Genomic DNA, 20523 nt, shown 5'->3' with positions numbered 1-20523 from the left:
GTCTACCATATTTACTATAGTAATAGACGCACTGGCTTTAAAGAAAACCTGTAAGTCCGCTCTGACTGCCAATCACCGCAATCAACAGCATGATGCCAGCAATTTACGGGACGGATACAGTACAACCCACTTACATTGATACCACATACTGTCGAGACTGGTTATAACGAAGTCTGTTATAACGAAATAGCAGCTACAGCAAAGCAATCAGGATTTCCCATTCCCTTCTGCACTTCGTTAACCAAAGTTGGTTATAACGAAATAGCGGATATAGTTGAACCTCTTTATAACAAATGCTGATATAGCAAATTATCGGATATAGCGAACTAATCACAAAGTTTGGTTGGTCATGCTTTATTTGTATGAGAGTTCTAGTTATATAACAAAACCGAAACAGTGAAATCCGATGCACTATCGGGTATACCGAAGCAATTCCTGCTTTTCTTGCGTCACAAAATACTATGAAGGTTATTAAAAAGTAGAAAAAATGCAAAAAGGAATTTCTAAACAAAGAATTCTGAAAGTTTAGAATGCCTGAAGTGCCAAAATGCGCGTTTTGGGAGGTGGCGCCACCTATGAATCGAGCAAATAACGGCGGTTGCGCCGTTCTGGCCTCTCTGCGAGGCATCAAGAACCAGTGGAGACTAAAGCCAACTGCCAACCACGCCACTTTTAACGAAGCTGCAAATGGCGACGATACGAAAAGCTGTCTCTCTGGAGACAAAAGTGTAGGTTTTGAGGGCGGTAGACAACGGTCGGAAGAAAAAAGACATCACTGCCAACTTCGAGCTTGCATTAAGCACGACATCTACCACCCTGAGTGCAAGGAAGAAGATCGAAGTCTGCCATGCAAACAACACCGTCAAGACTGACCGAAAGTGTTAGGCCTTGCCTCGACGGGGAAGAGGCTCTTCTACGTCCGGGCCGTTTGCGAACAAATGGCACGAAATGTGCAGGTGTCTGGTCAGCTTCTTCAAGCGAAAGCAATCAGTCTGGCGTGTCTGTTAGGCCATGATGATTTCAGCGCGAGCAGCGGTTGGCTCCAGCGCGGTGGCTCCAGGCAAAGAGGCACCAGCCCAAAATCACGTCTTCAAATAAATGGAATAAGAGATCCAGGTAACATAGTTTCTCGTGTTGCAAATTGATATCCTCATGCTCCGATCTAATTTTTTAATGCTGCTTAGTGACAGGTAAGAATCTCGTGGTCCGCGATAGCACGTTTTTATATTTTAGTGCTGTGCACGTTCTTGCAAGGGCTCGATTGCGGGAACGTTCGCGTCAATTTTTGTGTGTACTTTTATAACGAATAATGCACATAGCGAACAAATTTCTGCTCCCGATGCTAGTTCGTTATAACGAGGTTTGACTGTACAACAGAGTAATTTCCAATTTCTGTTGACTTCGTTATAACCGGTCTCGACAGTATAACAATCATTTTTTAAAGTTTCTAGACTGAAAATGACCAGTCTCTAGTCCAGATATAACGATAATCGGTTATAAAGATTGAAATTTTGGGTCTCCTCATTATCCTTATAAGCGGGTTGCACTGTATAACGTCTTTATGCAAACATACTATCTGCGAAGATTGCATTTTTGCTAATAACTGCATTCTCGACCTAGTTTTTCGCTATGTTATTAGAGCGCAATAAGATGACCGGTGTATATATGTTCTGCAGGAAAGTAGACGCAAAGGCCTTGTTCATAAAAAGAGTGTCTACTAATCGAGTAAATACAATACAATTCACAAAATGTGGGCTTGTAGAGTATGGTTTCGCATCAATGCAGAGATTGGTAGGGGTTCCTCGGCTGTCAATCAAGAGACATGGGCGGTCCTTGAGATAGAAAAGTTTGGCAACCCTCGACATAGATAGAGGACGCTGACTTTGACTTACCTCTCCCTGTGTTTAGCATGCATGCAAATTGCAAGATGCAGAGCCGACACGGCACAAGCTTTTTCCCGTATCTTACTCCAGCTGGTTAGTGTCGAGCACCATACTTTACCCCTCGTGATTACGCGCTCATTTGGGAGCACCGAGGTGAAAGAGTGAAAAACAAAGCTGTTCCCTGCACCTGTATTTTGATCGCTCCCGCCGTTTGCTAATATCCCACGTTTGCTTTCCAACCACTTGCAGCAGGACCAGAGATGGCCAATATAATAGGAATTGATAGTAGCATTTCAATGCATGTATTTCAGTAAACTTTCGTAAGAAGAATGCCAAATTAAGGCTTCATTCTACCCGAGCATAAGAGCGTGCGTGCTACGATGGTCCCTCACCCGGTTCTCCAGCCCCTTCTTGATGACGTGGAATCCCTTCCAACGGGTGTCAAAGTCGTCCTTGGGAATGCCCCAGTAGAACACCAGCTCGTGGTAAATCTGCAACCAGGACAAAAATGAAAACACGCTCGGAACGTCTCCTCGGAAGGCAAAGAAGGAACACCCACCTTCACAATCAGGCACAGAGACTTGATGTCGTCCTCGTGCGTCTGCATCGTGTGCTCTGCGAGCAAATTAGAGCGCAAAGTCAGACATCTCCGTGGCTGTCACAAACCACATTTCAAGGCCGTTTCGTTTTCATTGGGGTATGACCGATTGCGTTAAGTCTTTTCGCGTCCAACCGCAACATTTCGCGCGGACCTCGGTCGCCATACTGTCACGGACGAAGGCGAAGAGACAATGAATAATGAATTGAAATAAGGGTTTAATCGGTGAACTTGTGCCAGAAAAAAAAGAATGAACAAGCGTCAAAGCCGAGCATCTTTGTATAAAAGTCAACGCCTTCCCCGTTCAAAAAAGATTCAAAGTACCGTATTTACTAGCATAATGAATGCACTGGCATAATGAATGCACCTCCACAACAAGCATCTTTACTTCAAAATCTTTTTTTTTTTTTTGCGTAATGAAAGCATGTTTATTTTCAGCTTCGTGAGTCTTGAACTCCGTCCAACGCAGCTAGCCACAGAGCCAATTTTCTTTTGCCGCCAAGCGGCCAGGCCGAGTCAAGCCAAGTCAAGCCGCTCTCGTAATGGCTGCAAGTGTGTAGTTGCGGAGGTGATCAATGAAACTGAGTGGCATGCATACATAATGAGGCTGGGGTCGAGGAATGACCCAGTCCCGGACACGATTCACCCATCAGATACATTGATGTCAACAAACACGCCGTCTTCTGTGGTCCACTTCCGGACAGCAAAATTGTGAAAGCGGTTAGGCCTAAGAATGGTCGCGTCACTCTTCGTGTCGAGTGAGCTCCGTAGGGCGCTTTTCCTTCGGTAAAAGGCACGCCGAAAGCAGCCTAAAATAGGTTTGCAATTTAGAGAGCATGGTCACTTCGGCGCAGGTGTGGTGGGTGTGCCTCCGTCAGTGGAGACGTGCGGCAGTGCCTTGCCATGTCATATTGGCACCTAAAATGACATTTGCGCAAACTGTGTAAATGCAAACATTTCACCCTGCACAATGAACGCACCCCCCAAATATAGGTAAATTTTTCGTGAAAAAAAGTGTCCTCTTTACGCGAGTAAATACGGTAAATAACCAATACTATAAAGCGTTGACGAACGTGCGCGCAAGATGCCATTTGTTTTAGGCTTTTGCTCTGGAATAAGATAGTTAGTGCTGCAGACGCTGGCACGTCCGACGTGTGGAGCACCACTCCCTGTATTCTCCTTGATGCTTGGGTAATTTAGCGATAGGTCTATCCAGTAGATTAGCAATCAATAGGCACCATTTTCAAGATCAGTAGACTCTCAGGTAGATAAAAAAAATTCACAGGGTCTCTTATCTTCCCCCTAAGACGACCTTAAGGGGGGACATGGCCTGGGAGGGTCAACTTTTGAACCATTGTCTCAAAGTGATTCAAACTTTCAGGGTGAATTGAACCTCACTAGAATTGGTGACATCTAAAGTTTTAGTCTTATAGGCCAATTCTACAACATACTATGCTTAACAAGCTTCAGAAAAAAGTTACTTTATTAGGAAATGTACTTAAGAAAAATAAAAATTGCAATCCACAAAATGTTTTGTATAATGTGAAGTAAAATACCCACAGTGCAAGTTAAGGTAAAAATTAATTGTAGAAAATGCAATTCTAGAGAAAAACAATAACATCCAAAAAAAGCAAACGATTTTAACAAATTTCTGAGTTTTAAAATATTCAGTTTTTGTCATGAAGAATTTAGCTTTTTCAGATTATGAGTACCTTAACTTGTTCCTCAGGAAATTTCAGTCAAGGACACCACTGAATGAAATCTTTGCACTTTCAAAATGTCCAATGATACATTTCCTCGTACCACATTTCCTGCCAAAAAGTGAAACTGAGGAAAATGCATTTGAAGTTTCAACTTTAGGTTCTTTCTTTTCTGTGAGTCCGAGGTAGGCAAAATTCACCTGGCGCATTGTTAGCACCTTCCTCTTTGAGACTTCCCTGTTCCCCTGGCAATAGTTACCAGTTTGTGTCATTTGTAGGCTAGCTAACGTTTGCAGCAGGCATTCGTTGACAAATAAACTGGCAAGAACTAAGAGGCAAATCATACTAAGGAAGAGCAGTAAGGCAGGAATAGGGCCTGAAGTGGAAGATACTGTGAAAGGGTGTTACTGAAGATGACATAATATCATGCCACCGGGCAGGGCCACTCGTAAACCCTGTTTCGGGTGTCAACCAATAAGATTGCTCATACCAAATTTTCAGAATTTTTTCTGTTTGGATGTATTGGGTCCTCCTAGCCATTGATACTTGTAAACTTGGAAAGCTTCTGCAGGCTAAATCTAGAGTAAATGGCACTTCCAATGAGGGTGAGATGTTGTGGCTAGGTTAAACGAGTATGAAGCAGTGCTAAATAAAAAATGCAAAAAGCTTGCTCCCTCCTGACTCGGAGGGCTGCCGACATGTCAAAAATAATTTATTCTGAGATTAATCCTGCCTGTTTATAAATTAAAGTTTCTGAAACCATTCTTTGGAAGTTAATAAGCATAAACATATCATTTTTAAAAAAAACGTTTTTCTCTGAAAATTTTTAATTCCGAGGCCATGTCCCCGCTTAAAGCGAAAGCCCAAGCGCCGATGCATTAAAGACAGACACGTGATTTACAGATCTGGCAGTACCCCTCCGCCTGTGGCGGACAAGAGCGAAGAGTCTTTTCGGCGGAATATTAAAATTCGCAGATGTCACGTAAACGTTTTGGTACCCTTCGTGTCGCCGACGTGTTTTCACTCAAGAACTGAACAATCAGACATATAAGGCTTTCGCCTTAATAAAGGTTTCTCAAGAATTGGCCGCTGTGTGACCTGCGTCGGCCGTGTCTGCGCTTGCACCGCCCTCTGTTTGTCGTCGTTCCAAACGCTGGCGTGCCTCGCTTCCTTTCCTCCGCCCTCACAAAGTGGAATGGCTCATGATTTTCATATACTGTTTCTTCTGGTGACATTGAACGGGTGAATACATCTAAATATTTAGGGGGACACCTCTCTGAAGATTTATCGTGGAAGAGTCGCATCAACTACATCTGCTCCAAAGCTAACAAAACATTAGGATTTTTAATAAGGCATGTTTTTCTCGCAAACTCCTTCGTTAAACGTTTAGGAGAAGTCCCAGAGGTGGACAAGATATACATTGGGCCCTTCCCCTAGAGCTCAATACAGGAAATCATAATTGACTGATCTCACCCTCCCACTGGTTATGGTTAAGGCTGTGGCAACTGCTAACATAATTTGTTTTAGGGGTAACATGAGAGACCCTGGGAATTTTTCTTACGTGAGCGTATTCTCCCAAGGCGTGATTGTAGCAAACAAACTTACCGAGCACCTTCCGGAGAACCTTGGCGATGGTGAGCCTCACGTTCTCGCCAGCGCCCAGGAAAATGGCTGCACAGAAACTGGAAGTTAGGGCCCCGCCCCATCCTAGCCTTTTCCAAATTCAGTACCACCTAGCGGCTCAAATACCAGTCGAACCTTTTCGTGCTAATGGCAGTAAAAATGTTGTACTTAGTTGGGCACCATCACTTTTGTACGTCAATGTGTTTGTCACCGTACAGTTCTTTTCCCCCTCATTTCGGTTCCGACGGTGACGAAAAAACTGCCATTCTGTACCAAACACTGAGAAAAGCTCTCGATAAAATTCACCACATCGAGGAGCTCGGCGGGTCAACTGCGATGGAACTGATTGATTGGCTGTGAGTCCAAAATGAATGCCGACAGGACCTACATCCAATTCACGTGTTACAAAGGGCTAACATCTAGAATCTGTGGTCAGTGAGTACTCCGGGGGCATCCCCAAACCCAGGTCGGAGTAAAAGAGAAGGCAATATACTCACAGGGTGCCCCCAACACCACCTTGTAGTTCAGCTGGATTGGCACTGTCGTGCCTACACTGTGACAGAAGGGTAAAAACAAAAACATTGGCCCACATTCTTGACGCTGAATAACAAACTGCACGACCATCTAGCAACACACTAAACTAATTTGGCACTGGCATGTCTGCCTACCAAGGAAACCCAGTTACAGAACAACTCTGCTTTCTATTTGTTCAATTTGTGCAACACTCACAAAACTAAATAAACTAAATGCTAAAAAAAAAAAATTAACTTTCGTTGGTAACATTTTTTATTTGCTTCTTAACAAGATGGTGTTAGTCAGATCCATGGCAGGAAGACTGTGTGAATGACAGTAAAAGCCTCAATGCATTTGTTTTCTCATAGGAGGAATGTGCTCTTGTGACTCCTAAGACTACAGTCAGAAATCACAAATACTAAAAATCTTAAGAGTTCCTTACTGATGTTTTCCAAATTAGCCCAGACATAGCAGTTTGGACAACAATGTAGAGTTTTACCACAGCTGAAATGACATACAAGTTGTTAACCCTTTAGTTGTCAGAGATGAGACAAACTCGTCTGGAAAAAGTGTCTTCGACACTTTTTCCGCGCAAAGCATTTGCTAAAACATTGAATAGGATACTGGTGAATTAGGGCTTTTACGACAGTTAAAAAGTTGGCACAAGCTCCTAGGTTCGACACCGCAGCTACTGGCTGCAATGTGGAAACAGTGTAACTGAGCTTTTGTAATGACTCTTAGGTCTCCTTTGCCCTTCATGAACAGTTCTCACTGTAATCCTCTCCATAAGACAAAAAGAGGAGTCTCCGTATAACAAGCCTGGAAAGGCAACTTTCAGTCAGAATGTCAGACATGGGCTCATAGTTTTTCATCAGTAAAGGAACGTCCAGGTTGATTGGCACTAGGTTGTAGACTTTGACCAATAAAGAAACACACAGATAGACTGCCTCTGGCTCATCACTTTTGACCAATAAAGAAACTCGCAGGTTGATTTGCTCTGGCTCACAGTCTTTGATGAATTAAGGAATTCTCAGATTGATTGGCTCCGGCTCATAGTCTTTGATCAATTAAGGAACTGTCAGATTGATTGGCTCTGGCCGTCACTGATCAGCAAAGGAACTCAAAGGTTGCTGGCTCTGGATCACAGCCTTTGATCATTTAAGGAACTCTCAGATTGATTGGCTCTGGCCGTCACTGATCAGCAAAGGAACTCGCAGGTTGATTGGGTCCGGCTCATATGATACTCACAGGTTGATTGGCTCTCCCGGCCACATGGGCAGCACCAGGCCAGCACCTAAGACGCAGTCCAGGACCGTGTTCAAGCTCCGCTGAACTTCCTCCCTACGGGATGGAGGAACAGCAATGCAGACGCAACCGGATCAGTGCCTTCTGAGGCACGATTTTCCAATTGCAGATAATCAGAATCCGCGCAAGTGTGCACCAAGGCCAGCGAAGTAGACTTCCCATTTTCCCGAGGGTCGGGGGAGGGGCTGCGCGTTACCTTTTCGCGGGAACTGGAGATTGAAGCTAACGAAAGTACGCTGGGATTCCTCTGTATTTTGTCAATAAAGGCAATGTGGACATTATTTTGTTTACATGCCACTAGTAGAAGTTTGTTATATAGCACGTAAACCGCGTCCCGGTAAGGATCATGGCCTGGGCCCAGGGAGGCTCTGCCCTCCCCCCCCGGATCTCATTGGGGGGGGCACGAGCCCCGATGCCCCCCCCCCAAAGTCTATGCCTCTGACCCAGGCCGCTTGCAAGCCGCCTCGGTGGCTCCGAGGCGAGAGCGCTGGCCTATGGATCCCCATGTGGCGGGTTCGAATCCCGGCCGAGGTGCCCGCAATCTGACGGAGGCTTATTGCAGAGGAGGTGCCGTGTAACCGAGCTTTCGGTTGCACGTCAAAAGATCCCCAGGTGGTCCAAATTAATCCTCAGTCCTTTGCTGAGGCGTGCCAGATGCCCGTCGTTGGTTTGGCACGTAAAACTCCCAAATTTGACTTTTAGGCCGCTTGCAGCTAGCATGTGATGAGGCCCCACCTGGTGAGAGAGCGCTGGCCCTCGCTCCAGCGCAACAGTGCCGTGAGCTCGGGGTGCAGAAACTCGTCGAGCAGGTCCTTTGCGCAAGCCAGTTCTTCGGGGGAGGGCAGGTGCCACCGGATGCCCAGGTTCTCCAGGTCTCCGGCCCTGCCCCAGTCCTGCCACGGGGCACACGTCAACAGACACACACAGTTGGCTCACCAGCATTCTCTCTTAAACAAACTTCTGACCAATGTTCCTTAAAGGCTGGTTCACACACTTTTGACTGCTTCCAACGGGAGAGGATAAATATCAGTCTTAAATAGCGGCAGCAGTACAGACCAGTTTTCGAAATAACCGGTTATTCGAATTCACAAATTATTTGAATTTCAAAACCGGTTAAACCGGATATTTCTGTAGTTACTTTACTCGTTTATATAAATATTTGAATATTCATATAGATAATCCCATACCTTAAAAGGGCCCAGCAATCATATTTAAGCGTCTATCTATTTTGCGGTTTCCTCTTGGGGTTCGGGCAAGCCAGCGGGCACGGAGAGAGTAACTCAATATCAGTGCGTAATATTTTAACCGGACGAAGCGGAAACCTCCTCCTCCTACGGGGGCGACCCGCAGTGCCGGAAGCATGGGGTATGCGACGTCTTAGGTCCTGGGCTTCCTACTGGTCAGAGCCGCTAAAAGCTTCTTTTTTGTCGAAATACAAAATATAAGTCCGAACTACAGAATGCGAGTCGTTGCCGAACACCGACGCCGGACTCGCGCCAAATCTATGCCCCGGGCTCCATCGAAGCAGATGACGAAACTATTCCAGTCCAGAGGCCTGGTGTCCGGCAAATACCGAGCTCCGTAGAAAACTAGCGGGACAAAGTGCACCCTATATTTTGCTCTCTTCACCCACATGCGCAGAACTCGGTAAATTTCTTACTTTCTAATTACCAGAGGAACATGACAGATTCTTCGTAGTTCTACGACTATGAAAAAAAATAAGCAGAATGTAAGGGTGCAAATGAGCTGGTGTATATCAAACTTTTTTTTTTTTTTGTAATACTTTTTTGTGCGCGAATGATGTGTCATCTTTGGTGCTGTCAGTGCTTTGTTGGTTTGACCCCACTGTTAGAGTCGTGTCTTCTGTTGAGAAAGATGGTGTGAAGAAGGGTTCCCTTTCCTTCTTTCTTTTTTCAACCCTAGTAAGGGGTTCTGTCCTCAATGAAGGCTTAGCTGTATTTGAGACATTCTCCTTCTCTTCCTTGTGGTCGTCTGTCAAAACCTCAGTCTCAAGTTTTTTTGCTAAAATGTTTGAAAAAAAAAATAAATCAAATAAAAGCCTTAAAAATATTATGCGCAAGATAAAACCAAGAAACCCGTTTGCCAAACCAGTTATGTATTCAGATTTGAAAATGCAAGAAACCGGATAACTGGCTCTCAAAACCGGTTTGCTTCCCTACATTTTTAACCGAATATCCAGTTTGACAGACATTTACATACTCTAGTTCCAAGCCTCTTGCGACGGCTTATGACGGTTGTAAGATGGTCGTAAGCAAACGCAGGAGGCTTACAGGGCAACTGTGATTCATATTGGAAATTCTGGTGTTTTCGGGTGGTTATTGTGCCAAAATTACTAATAAATGGTTCTTTGCTATTCGTACTCTGAACAGTTACATACTGAAAAAATAGTCAGAGTGCAGGCGAGCTGGTGTAAGTTGAACATGATTGTAAACCTGAGACTGGGGCAGAAAGAGAACACAACAGAAGGTAGTAAAAGAGGAGGCAACGTCTCAAACTCAGCTGCAAAGTTTATTTCGAACACGCTTTATATACCCTATCTCCAACGCCATCTCTACAAAAAAAAAAAAAAAAAAAAAAAAACCATGACAAGAGGACAATGACACTTGGGTAAACCTTCTCTTATCTCCCTTGACCTTGGCTGTGGGACACTCACACAAAGGGTCACATTCTGGCATAACCACCGCCACCCGGCGAACGTAGGTGAAAACACTAGGGGTGTGCGAATACCCAATAGTAGCTTTCGAATCGAATACCGAATCGAATCAAGAAAAAAAAAACCGAATATCGAATTGAATATCGAAACGTGATTTTATTCGTAGGAATTTTTCAAAGTGTGCTGCGAATGCGATTATTATATGTGCAGAGTATGCGCCTGGTGCAGAATATGCGTTTTGTACAAAACAAAAGCCAAAATGTAAAAACGTTCCGGTGAAAAAAAAAAAAAAAAAAAAAAGCAGTTGCTGTTGAACGTTGGGCACTAAAGATCCAATTTTATGGTGCAAACATAATCTATCTCCCCTAAACGTCACAAAAAAACCAAAGTTACAGCCACGCATGCCTTTTTTTCTCTTTAAAAACACAACCTAACACCGCAACTTTTTTAAAAAAATATTTGTATATCTCAGAAAAGGGGCATTTTGCGATAGTTGGTCTCCATTTTAAGGAAAAAAAATGGCACCTGGGATTTGATTTCACATAAATAAATAGACAGGTGTTAAATCTGAGTAAACAGCAACGAGGTAAACTGGCTTAAACAATATAATCTAAAGTAAGAAAAAAAAATGTGGTTAGGTGGCGCAAGTCACCGTCCAACTGCCGCTACGCATCCATTTTTCCATTTATCTATCCTGTTTTAGAGAGCCTTGATTTAAAAGAGGGAGCAACCGAAACTGAAACCACAGGGACGGCTCCATCGCAGATTGATCGTGAATGCGCATGTGTTGTGTTGTCGCGTGGAAAGAAGGCGAACAAACAGAAGAGCGACGACGCCTGCCCTGCCTGCCCGAACCCGACCGACGCTTTCGCCTTTCCAGCACCTTCTCGCAGTTCGTAATTCAAACGCGGCTATCGAGCTGTTGGAAACCCTCTCAAACCTAGGCACACTATTTTTCCGTTCCGTTGGTTTCCGTGCCAAGCCTAATTCTTTTCACGAGTAAAGCCCCTCGTTTCAAATTGAAGCGCCGATGTAAAACACACTTGGTTTCGCCGGCGTGGTAACGTTGGTTTTCTTTCTGTGATCGTGCAGTGGTGCAGTAGCCGATTTCTGCGAGTGCGGCGAGTGTGTTTTACATCGGCGCTTCAATTTGAAACGAGGAGTTTTACTCGTGAAAAGAATTAAGCTCGGCGCGGAATTCCGGCTTCCCAACAATTCCTCTCTGGAAGCGGCGCAAGCGGGATGTTTCAGTTGTGATTCAAGGGCAGATTGTGTCATGATCGTGAGTAAATCTTCGTGCTATAAAGTTTGTGGCATTCATTACTTTTCTGTTTTCTAACCTGTGCGTTAGATTTTTGTGGAATGGTAGGACCAAGAGGTGTTTCTCGCATGGTCTTTCTAACATCACGGCGCTTACATCGGAAGAAAAAACTGCTTTTTTGTTTGCTCCGCGCCCACCGCACGTCTTTGGCCGAATATATTGAATATTCGAGTAACTCAATACTAGGAATTCGATTCGCGAATCGAATTATTCGGGAACTTTCTATTCGATTCGAATTCATATTGTCACGGGTGGTGACCAAAAGAAAACAGAAAATGAACAAGAAGAAATAAACGTTTAATGTGGCGAACTTGTGCCAAAAATAAAAGGGTACAAAAGAAAAACAGCAGAGCGTCGCGGGCGTCGATATCGGCGAAACCGCAGGATCGAGCGCAGAGGCGAGACTGACTCGACAAGGTCGCGAGCGGCGTCTTATCTAGAGTGAGTCACTATCTCGAAGATTCGGCGGAGAAGGTTCGAGCGTAGCGCGCTCGCGGCGAGAATGAACACGCACTTTCTAGAACAACATAAGCAGGGATAAACGACAGAAGTTATGTCCGGAGCAAGAATAAACGAGAAAGTTCTAGAAGTCCGTGACCCTGCGCGCGGCATTATCCCCCCCTTTAAAAGCGCATCGTCCCGATGCATCACAAAACGAAAAACAAAACAAACAAAAAAAAACACAAATCCATAACAAAACGGCAGCAAAATCGCGAGCCACAGTTCACAGAGTTCTCAGTTCACTCGTCGACAAGAGTAGAAAGTTCTATCGTTCGAAATACGGCTTCAGCCGGACGACGTGCACCACCTCGGGTCGCGGCTGACGTCTTGCAGATGGGCGCGTTCCGTCGGGAAGGACTTCGTAGGTCAGATCGCCGAGCCGTCGGATGATCTTGTAGGGCCCGAAATAGCGTTTCAGAAGCTTCTCGCTGAGACCGCGGCGACGGATGGGCGTCCACACCCACACCCTGTCTCCGGGCTGGAAGTGAACGTCCCTACGACGAAGGTTGTAGCGGCCCGCGTCGACGCGTTGCTGGTCTTGAATCATGAGTCGGGCGAGCTGGCGGACTTCTTCGGCGCGTTGAGCAACCGCCTGGGCGTCGTCGCTCTCGTTGTCAGATGGCTCATGGGGCAGCATGGCGTCCAGCATGGTCGTTACCTTCCGACCATGTACCAGCTGGAAAGGGGTGAATCCAGTGGTCTCTTGAACCGCCGTATTGTAGGCGAACGTGACGTAGGGCAGCACCTCGTCCCACGTCTTGTGCTCTACGTCGACGTACATAGAGATCATATCGGCGATTGTCTTGTTGAGTCGCTCCGTCAGCCCGTTGGTCTGCGGGTGGTACGCAGTTGTACGACGATGACTGGTATGACTGAGTCGGAGGATTTCTTGGGTCAGTTGTGCCATGAACGATGATCCGCGATCTGTAATCAGAACTTCTGGAGCGCCGTGCCGGAGGACGATGGACTCAATGAAAAACTTGGCAACTTCCACAGCAGTCCCCGAAGGAAGAGCTTTCGTTTCGGCGTACCGTGTGAGATAATCTGTGGCGACGATGATCCAGCGGTTCCCCGACGTCGAAGGCGGAAAAGGACCAAGCAGATCCATTCCGATCTGCTGGAAGGGTGCAGTTGGAGGAGAAATAGGCTGCAGGAGTCCGGCCGGCCTCGTCGGAGGTTTCTTGCGTCGCTGGCACTCGTGGCATGATCGTGTGTACAGGTGGACGGTCTTGGGGAGCTTGGGCCAGTAATACTTTTCACGAATACGGGCCAGTGTCCGGCTGTATCCAAGGTGTCCGGATGTCGGGTCGTCGTGACATGCTTGAAAGATCTCCCCTCGAAGGTCGGTCGGGATTACCAGCAGCCACGGCGAGTTGTTGTCCCCGAAGTTCTCTTTGTAGAGTACACCTTGTCGAATGGCGAAGGTCGACACGGCTCGTGAGAAAATACGGGGTACGGTACCGCCGCGCCCTTCTAGGTGCTCGATTAAGGCTCGCAGCTCTGGATCGTCTCGTTGACGTCGTGCCATGTCATCGGTGTTCACTGCCCCTAGAAAGCACTCGTCATCATCGTCGTCGCTGCTGCCGGAAGGTGTTTCGACAGGGGCCCTGGACAGGCAGTCAGCGTCGCTGTGCTTGCGTCCTGACTTGTAAACCACAGTCATGTTGAACTCTTGTAGCCGGAGGCTCCATCGAGCGAGGCGTCCTGACGGGTCCTTGAGGTTCGCAAGCCAGCAGAGCGAGTGGTGGTCCGTGACTACGCGGAACGGGCTTCCGTACAAGTACGGACGAAACTTCGTGATTGCCCAGACGACCGCAAGGCATTCTTTCTCAGTCGTGGAGTAATTTCTCTCTGCCTTGGACAGTGTCCGACTTGCGTAGGCGATGACTCGTTCGGTGCCTTCTTGTACTTGAACTAGTACCGCGCCAAGTCCTGCGTTACTTGCGTCAGTGTGAATCTCGGTGTCCGCATCCTGATCGAAATGTCCAAGAACAGGAGGCGTCTGGAGTCGTCGCTTTAGCTCGTCGAATGCCTGCTGCTGTTCCTCGGCCCATTCGAACCTCTCGGCGTCCTTCGTGAGGTTTGTGAGCGGTGCGGAAATCCGTGCGAAATCCCGAACGAAGCGACGGTAGTAGGCGCAAAGTCCAAGGAATCTTCGCACGGCCTTTTTGTCTGTCGGCGCTGGAAATGACGCGACGGCGCGAGTCTTCTCAGGGTCTGGGCGCACGCCTTCGTTGCTAACCACGTGACCTAGAAACTTCAGTTCGTCATAGGCGAACCGACACTTTGACGGTTTGAGGGTGAGTCCAGCGGTCCGTATGGCTTGAAGAATAGCTCGGAGTCGTCGCAAGTGCTCCTCGAAGTCGCTGGAAAACACCACGACGTCGTCGAGGTAGACCAGACAGCTCTGCCACTTCAGTCCTGCCAGTACGGTGTCCATAACACGCTGGAAAGTTGCTGGAGCCGTGCACAGTCCGAAGGGCATCACCTTGAATTCGTACAGCCCATCTGGCGTGACGAAAGCTGTCTTCTCTCGGTCCCGTTCGTCGACTTCGATCTGCCAGTAGCCGCTCTTCAGGTCCATCGATGAGAAGTATCGAGAGTGGCGCAGCCTGTCTAACGTGTCGTCGATTCGGGGGAGTGGGTAGACGTCTTTCTTCGTCACCGCGTTCAGCTGCCGGTAGTCCACGCAGAACCGAAGCGTTCCGTCCTTCTTCTTAACCAGTACGACTGGAGAGGCCCACGGACTGCTTGATGGCTGGATTATGTCGTCGTTCAGCATCTCTTGAACTTGCTCCTGGATCACCTCCCTTTCTTTAACGGAGACTCTGTACGGTGATCTATGCACAGGGCGCGCGTCGTCCTCGGTAATGATGCGGTGCTTCGCAACGGCTGTTTGGCGTACCTTCGACGACGTCGCAAAGCAGTCACGGTATTCGGCGAGGAGGTTAATCAGCTGCCGTCGTTTCGGGTCCGGAAGCTTAGGGTCGATGTCGAGTTGCGCTGGCGACGTACCGTCTTGCTGAGGTGGCGAGGATTCATCAGTAATGGCGGCGATTTCGGCGGAGTTTCGGAGATCCTCGACGTGGCCAACGGCGGCACCTTTTGTGAGGTGTTGCGTTTCATTCCGGAAGTTCGTCACGAGGACCACAGTGCGGCCATCCTGAAGTTCAGCTACTCCTCGTGCGACGCCTATTCCTCTTCCCAGGAGCAACTGGAGGTTACCTTCCAGAAGAACTTCGCTACGGGTAGCTGCATCGGTCACGACGGGTACGACAACACTTGATCGCGGCGGCAGATTCACGTGGTCGGCAGCGACTCGGACGGCGGCTGACGCAGTTTGGAGTTTCTCTGAAGGCGGAACAGGTGTCCGCAGCGTCAATCTGTTTTCTCCAAGGTCGATGACGGCGCCGTATTCACACAAAAAGTCCATGCCGAGAATGACGTCTCTGGAACAGTCTTGTAGAATGACGAATTTCACAGGACACGTCTCGCCGTGAATTTCGACGCGAGCGGTGCACCTTCCAACAGGCGTGATGAGGTGTCCTCCGGCGGTTCGTATCTGCGGTCCATCCCACGGCGTCGTGACTTTTCGAAGGTGGCGGGAGAGCCTCCCACTCAAGACTGAGTAGTCTGCTCCGGTGTCCACCAGTGCCGATGCGTCGTGGCCGTCGATGATGACGTTTAGGTTGTTGGACACCGTTTCAGGGGCGTCGTTTCGGTCTCCGGTAGCGTTCGAGTGGGGGCCCTCCGACGTTCGTGGAGGATCTTGGCGTCGGTCGTCTTCGGCAACTCCACCTCCAGGGGTTGCCGCGCCTAGTTTCCCCGGCGTGGAGCGAGGGGCGACAGGCTTTCACGTCGGGGTCGGTGCATCGGCGAAGCTGGACGTCGTGGCGAAGGTGACCGGAACTCTCGGCGGAACGCAGGCTCGGGGGACTGAGGTCGTCGCAGGTACTCGTCGATTTCCCGAGGGCGTTCACCGTAACGGGGTCGCGGGTCGTTCGGGTGGAACCCGCGCAGCCCGAGTCGTCGGTATGGGCATCGGCGGTACACATGGTCAGCTTCCCCGCAGTGGTAACACAGCGGGCGTCGGTCGGCCGTCCTCCAGACGTCTGTCTTCCTCGGCGCCTGATCTTCCATTCGTCGGGGGTACTGCGGCGTTTGGGCGTCTCTTCGGGGTGGCGACGTGGCTTGGCGGGGAGCTTGCGGCGGTCGTCGGGCCATCGCTGCGTAGCTCAACGTCGGTTCCTCCGGTGCCACCGTGGTGACGGGAACCTCTGGTTGGAGCGCCCGATGCACTTCTTCTCGGACAGCCTCGGCGATGGAAAGGGTTGGCGGACGGCTGGTGGTTGGCAGCAACCTTCGCAGTTCCTCCCGGACAACCTCTCGGATAATTTCCCGCATGTCCGGTGTACCCAGAGTGTTTTCGCCGTTAAGCAGTGTGGGTGCAGCGACGCCTGGATGTCGCTGGTAGTGGGAAGCACGTGCCTGAAGCGCGCGCTCGATGTTGGTTGCTTCGGCGATGAAAGCTTCGACGGTTGTAGGCGGGCTCCGCACAAGGCCACCGAAGATGTTTTCCTTCACACCGCGCATCAAGACCCGCAGCTTTTTCTCTTCGGGAGCGGTTGGGTCGGCGCGATTCATGAGGTGAAGAACGTCTTCGACGAAGCTTGTGACGCTCTCGGTCGGCCCCTGGGTTCTCGCTCGCAGGAGTTCTTCGGCACGCTGCCGTCGGTGCTGGTTGGCAAAGGTCCGTCGCAGCTCGGCCTGGAATTCTTCCCACAACGCAATGGACGCTTCGTGGTTCTCGAACCACGTGCGTGCCGTGCCTTCCAGAGAGAAGTAGACGTTCTGGAGGCACTTCTCCGGTGTCCATGCGTTATGGCGGGCAACTCGTTCGTAATGTTGCAGCCAATCTTCAACATCCTCGTGGACCTCCCCGTGGAATGGTGTCGGAGTCCGGGGTGAGACGGGAAGGTATACGACGGCGGCGGCGGACGGGTTCTGCGACGACTGGTTTTCCATCGTCGGCCTCGTTGGCTGCCTGGTCCGGGGTGGCAGAAGTCCGTGTTCCGGGGGTAGACCTTGGGTGCGTCGACTGGATCGGGTCTCGATCTGGTCTTCGCTCGGTCCTCGGGAGGCTGGGTTCGGACTTGCACTGCGGGAACTGGGAGGGGAGCGCTGCACGGGCATGCGGTACCCCGCACCTCCACCAAAATGTCACGGGTGGTGACCAAAAGAAAACAGAAAATGAACAAGAAGAAATAAACGTTTAATGTGGCGAACTTGTGCCAAAAATAAAAGGGTACAAAAGAAAAACAGCAGAGCGTCGCGGGCGTCGATATCGGCGAAACCGCAGGATCGAGCGCAGAGGCGAGACTGACTCGACAAGGTCGCGAGCGGCGTCTTATCTAGAGTGAGTCACTATCTCGAAGATTCGGCGGAGAAGGTTCGAGCGTAGCGCGCTCGCGGCGAGAATGAACACGCACTTTCTAGAACAACATAAGCAGGGATAAACGACAGAAGTTATGTCCGGAGCAAGAATAAACGAGAAAGTTCTAGAAGTCCGTGACCCTGCGCGCGGCAATATATTCGAGTATTCGCACACCCCTAGAAAACACTACTGAACACGTGTTCAGTAGTGTTTTCACCTACATTCTGTTCCAGGCGAGCAATTTGCTCTTTGGCAAGGGAATCTGAAGTGCTGGACGTAGTGGAAGTCGAGGCGACAGCGGCTTTGCAGTGGTTGTGGACCCACTAGCGCTGCTGCGTACGTCGCCGCTCCTTCCGCAGCTTGTCTCCTTTACCCGAAAGAGCACGCGGCCGACCCATATTGAGTCCAAACCAAAACTGATAAGACCGTAGAAGCATAGGAAACAGCGCGCAAAACAGACGAGGAGGAAGAAACAAACGTGACGAGCGCTGCACTTGTTACGTGTGCTTCTTCTTCGTCGTCGTCTGTTTTTTGCGCTGTTTCCTACGATGAATTCCCACCAACGCGCCCAACTATCAATTAGTCTATGATAGCTGGAAAGGTTGCCACCATCTGCAAGTGACGGCGAAAACCAGACTGGTTGTGCGCTTGCCGCCGTCGCTTATAGATGGCGGTAGCTGTCTAGGTAGGTTTATGTCGACATACCGGACACGATCCTGGGGAACCTAGCCCTTAACAGCTCCGCTGTAAAAGTGTGGTAATTAAAGTTATTGTGGTAACTGTACGATGGTTTTTGCGATGCCCCTTCGTAGCACTACGCTCGCCTCGGGGAAACAAGCCCCATTGTTGAAGTCCGAGAAACCGTGGGTCGAGGTAAAGTCCTTCGATGTGTTTGTGTTACGTTTTACAAGCGGTGTTAAATGCGCCGACGCACGAGACGCTGCGCGGCACTCGTCAAGGCACGTGTTTCGTGTGTTCGCGCAACAAGGATTGTCGGTACTCGGAAGAAATGCAAAACACGAATTCAACCGAGGGCATTTTGGAGGGCGGGACCTCACCCTGGTGGGCAGGTAGCTGGCGAAGTCGAGGCACTCCTCCCAGGGCCGGTGGGTGCTGCGGTAGTCCAGGGGGAAGACCATGGTGCAAGCACGCAGCATGTTGCGCAGCAGGGTGCTGGCCAGCAGGTAGCCCTTGCGGGACGACAGGTGCAGCGTGCGGTGCAGCACCTTGCGCAGCAGCTCCACGTGGGGCAGCAGCTCGCGCCCGTTGCAGCGCACCACCTGCGGCGACCGGAGGGCACGTCCGTCGCCACGTGACCTCCACCCTTTGCGTGCGTCCCAGGCTAAATTCTGACGCATCAAAGACACTGTTCCGCAATGTAACCCATATCACGGTAGCCTTCTCGTATATTTTCTGCTACTGCCAACAGGAAGCTCTTCTGTCTGATTGTGGGGTGACAATGTTGGTGTTGCAGAAAAGACGAAATGATTATAAATGATCTCCGACGAGTAACTTCACTACTGCCACACTGTTTCATCGTTTGGTTAAGGTTCAGTACTCTCTGCTGCACGATCACTCCTGATTTAGGGGAATGCGACAAAGCAGCACATGTAAAAACAGCACAGAACAAGACAGCACAGTGAGAAAACAGCATGCGTCAAAATAGCACGCGACAAAACACGACAGCGACAAAAAAGCATGTGCCAAAACAGCGCATCGACAAAACAGCCCCCTAGTAACGTATACATTTTCTTCGGCATTCTAAACTTGCGTTAATGGAATGTTAAGAGAGCATGCATATTTTTAACGTGCGCGATTATATGTCATCTGGCCACAGCCGTTTAGGAGAAAATAATTTGTAACTTTGTGAATATCCCGATTATTAGTGGGATATGCAAGGTACCTAGTTAATAATAAATTTTGTCAGCACAATATCGTCCTAGGTGAACTGTATTATTTATCATATAGTATGCCATTATTTTTTCATAAAGTATTGCTCTGTGACCTGCAATTTGCAAACATCACAAAAAGGCCACAATGAAGTGTTAAAAAGTGCTCATTTAATGTGCAGACTCTTTTCACACCGAATTTACGTAGCTAACAAAGTGGCAGCCCAACGGGGTGTCAATGAGGGGCTGTGAAGGTGAACATTTGAGAGAAGCCTCTCTGGTTGGGGAGCAGCAATAATAATAAATAAAATATATGTATATAAAATATAAATATAATAAAATTTATATATATATAGAATAAATAAATAATATAAAATAAAAATGAACGGACTTCGCCACCTCATCGATGCAAAACGATAGACACCGCCGCAGAAGAAGAAGAAAACAGATTACTGCTCCTCAACGGCCATAGCCGCAGTCAACCCCTGAAGAAGAGACCGAGCAGGTCTAGAAACGTAGGGTTCCGCCTTTAAACGAGGATTTGGTTGGTGTGTATTTTATTTATTATTATGAGGGGCTATGTGTCATACTTTGATACATAGCACAATTCATAGCTTTTCAGAGATCCTTGCATAGGGCTTTGAGCCTGACTCAGCACATCCTCTCTGGCAGTATATACCTGTTACTTCGGAATAATTGCTAGTCAAATACGTGCCACAAAAAGAATTGCTATAAAATCCATAATGTTAGTTAATGTGAGTGAATATAAAGGTTAGAAACATCACCGTACAGCCCAACTAGCAAAAAATTACAATTGCAAAAATAAGAAGCTTGACAGTGTGGTGCCACTGTTTAGAACTATTGTTTGAGGCAAATAGTACTGCAATTTATTATTTGTAATCGCAGCATTTTGCTATCCCTATCACTCTTCCATTCTGCAGTATGGCACGCATATTTTTAACACCGCGCAATATATCATCACTGTGCTGTTTTGACGCTGTGCGCTGTGGGGCTTTCACTCTTGTGTTGCAGCGCCGTTCTGGCAGGCGCACTTTTGTCGACGTGCCGTTTTGACTGTGCTC

General features: G+C 48.4%; 1 protein-coding gene across 1 annotated transcript in view; it reads right to left on the bottom strand.

The window, feature by feature from the left end:
* Positions 1-20523, bottom strand: part of LOC8035578 (proteasome activator complex subunit 4A) — a 166525-nt gene that overhangs the window by 100658 nt on the left and 45344 nt on the right. The window contains exons 18-24 of the mRNA XM_002399761.4: positions 18611-18832; positions 8358-8515; positions 7566-7658; positions 6302-6357; positions 5787-5852; positions 2443-2498; positions 2276-2374 (exon numbers count right to left, since the gene is read on the bottom strand). Coding sequence (XP_002399804.3) covers positions 2276-2374; positions 2443-2498; positions 5787-5852; positions 6302-6357; positions 7566-7658; positions 8358-8515; positions 18611-18832 — 750 coding nt within the window. The remainder of the gene's footprint in view (positions 1-2275; positions 2375-2442; positions 2499-5786; positions 5853-6301; positions 6358-7565; positions 7659-8357; positions 8516-18610; positions 18833-20523) is intronic.

Source organism: Ixodes scapularis, unplaced genomic scaffold (genome assembly GCF_016920785.2).
Source record: "Ixodes scapularis isolate PalLabHiFi unplaced genomic scaffold, ASM1692078v2 PGA_scaffold10__122_contigs__length_95168666, whole genome shotgun sequence".
NCBI classification, from domain to species: Eukaryota; Metazoa; Arthropoda; class Arachnida; order Ixodida; family Ixodidae; genus Ixodes; species Ixodes scapularis.
Note: the sequence above shows the minus strand (reverse complement) of the source record. Positions and strands in the feature narration are given on the sequence as shown.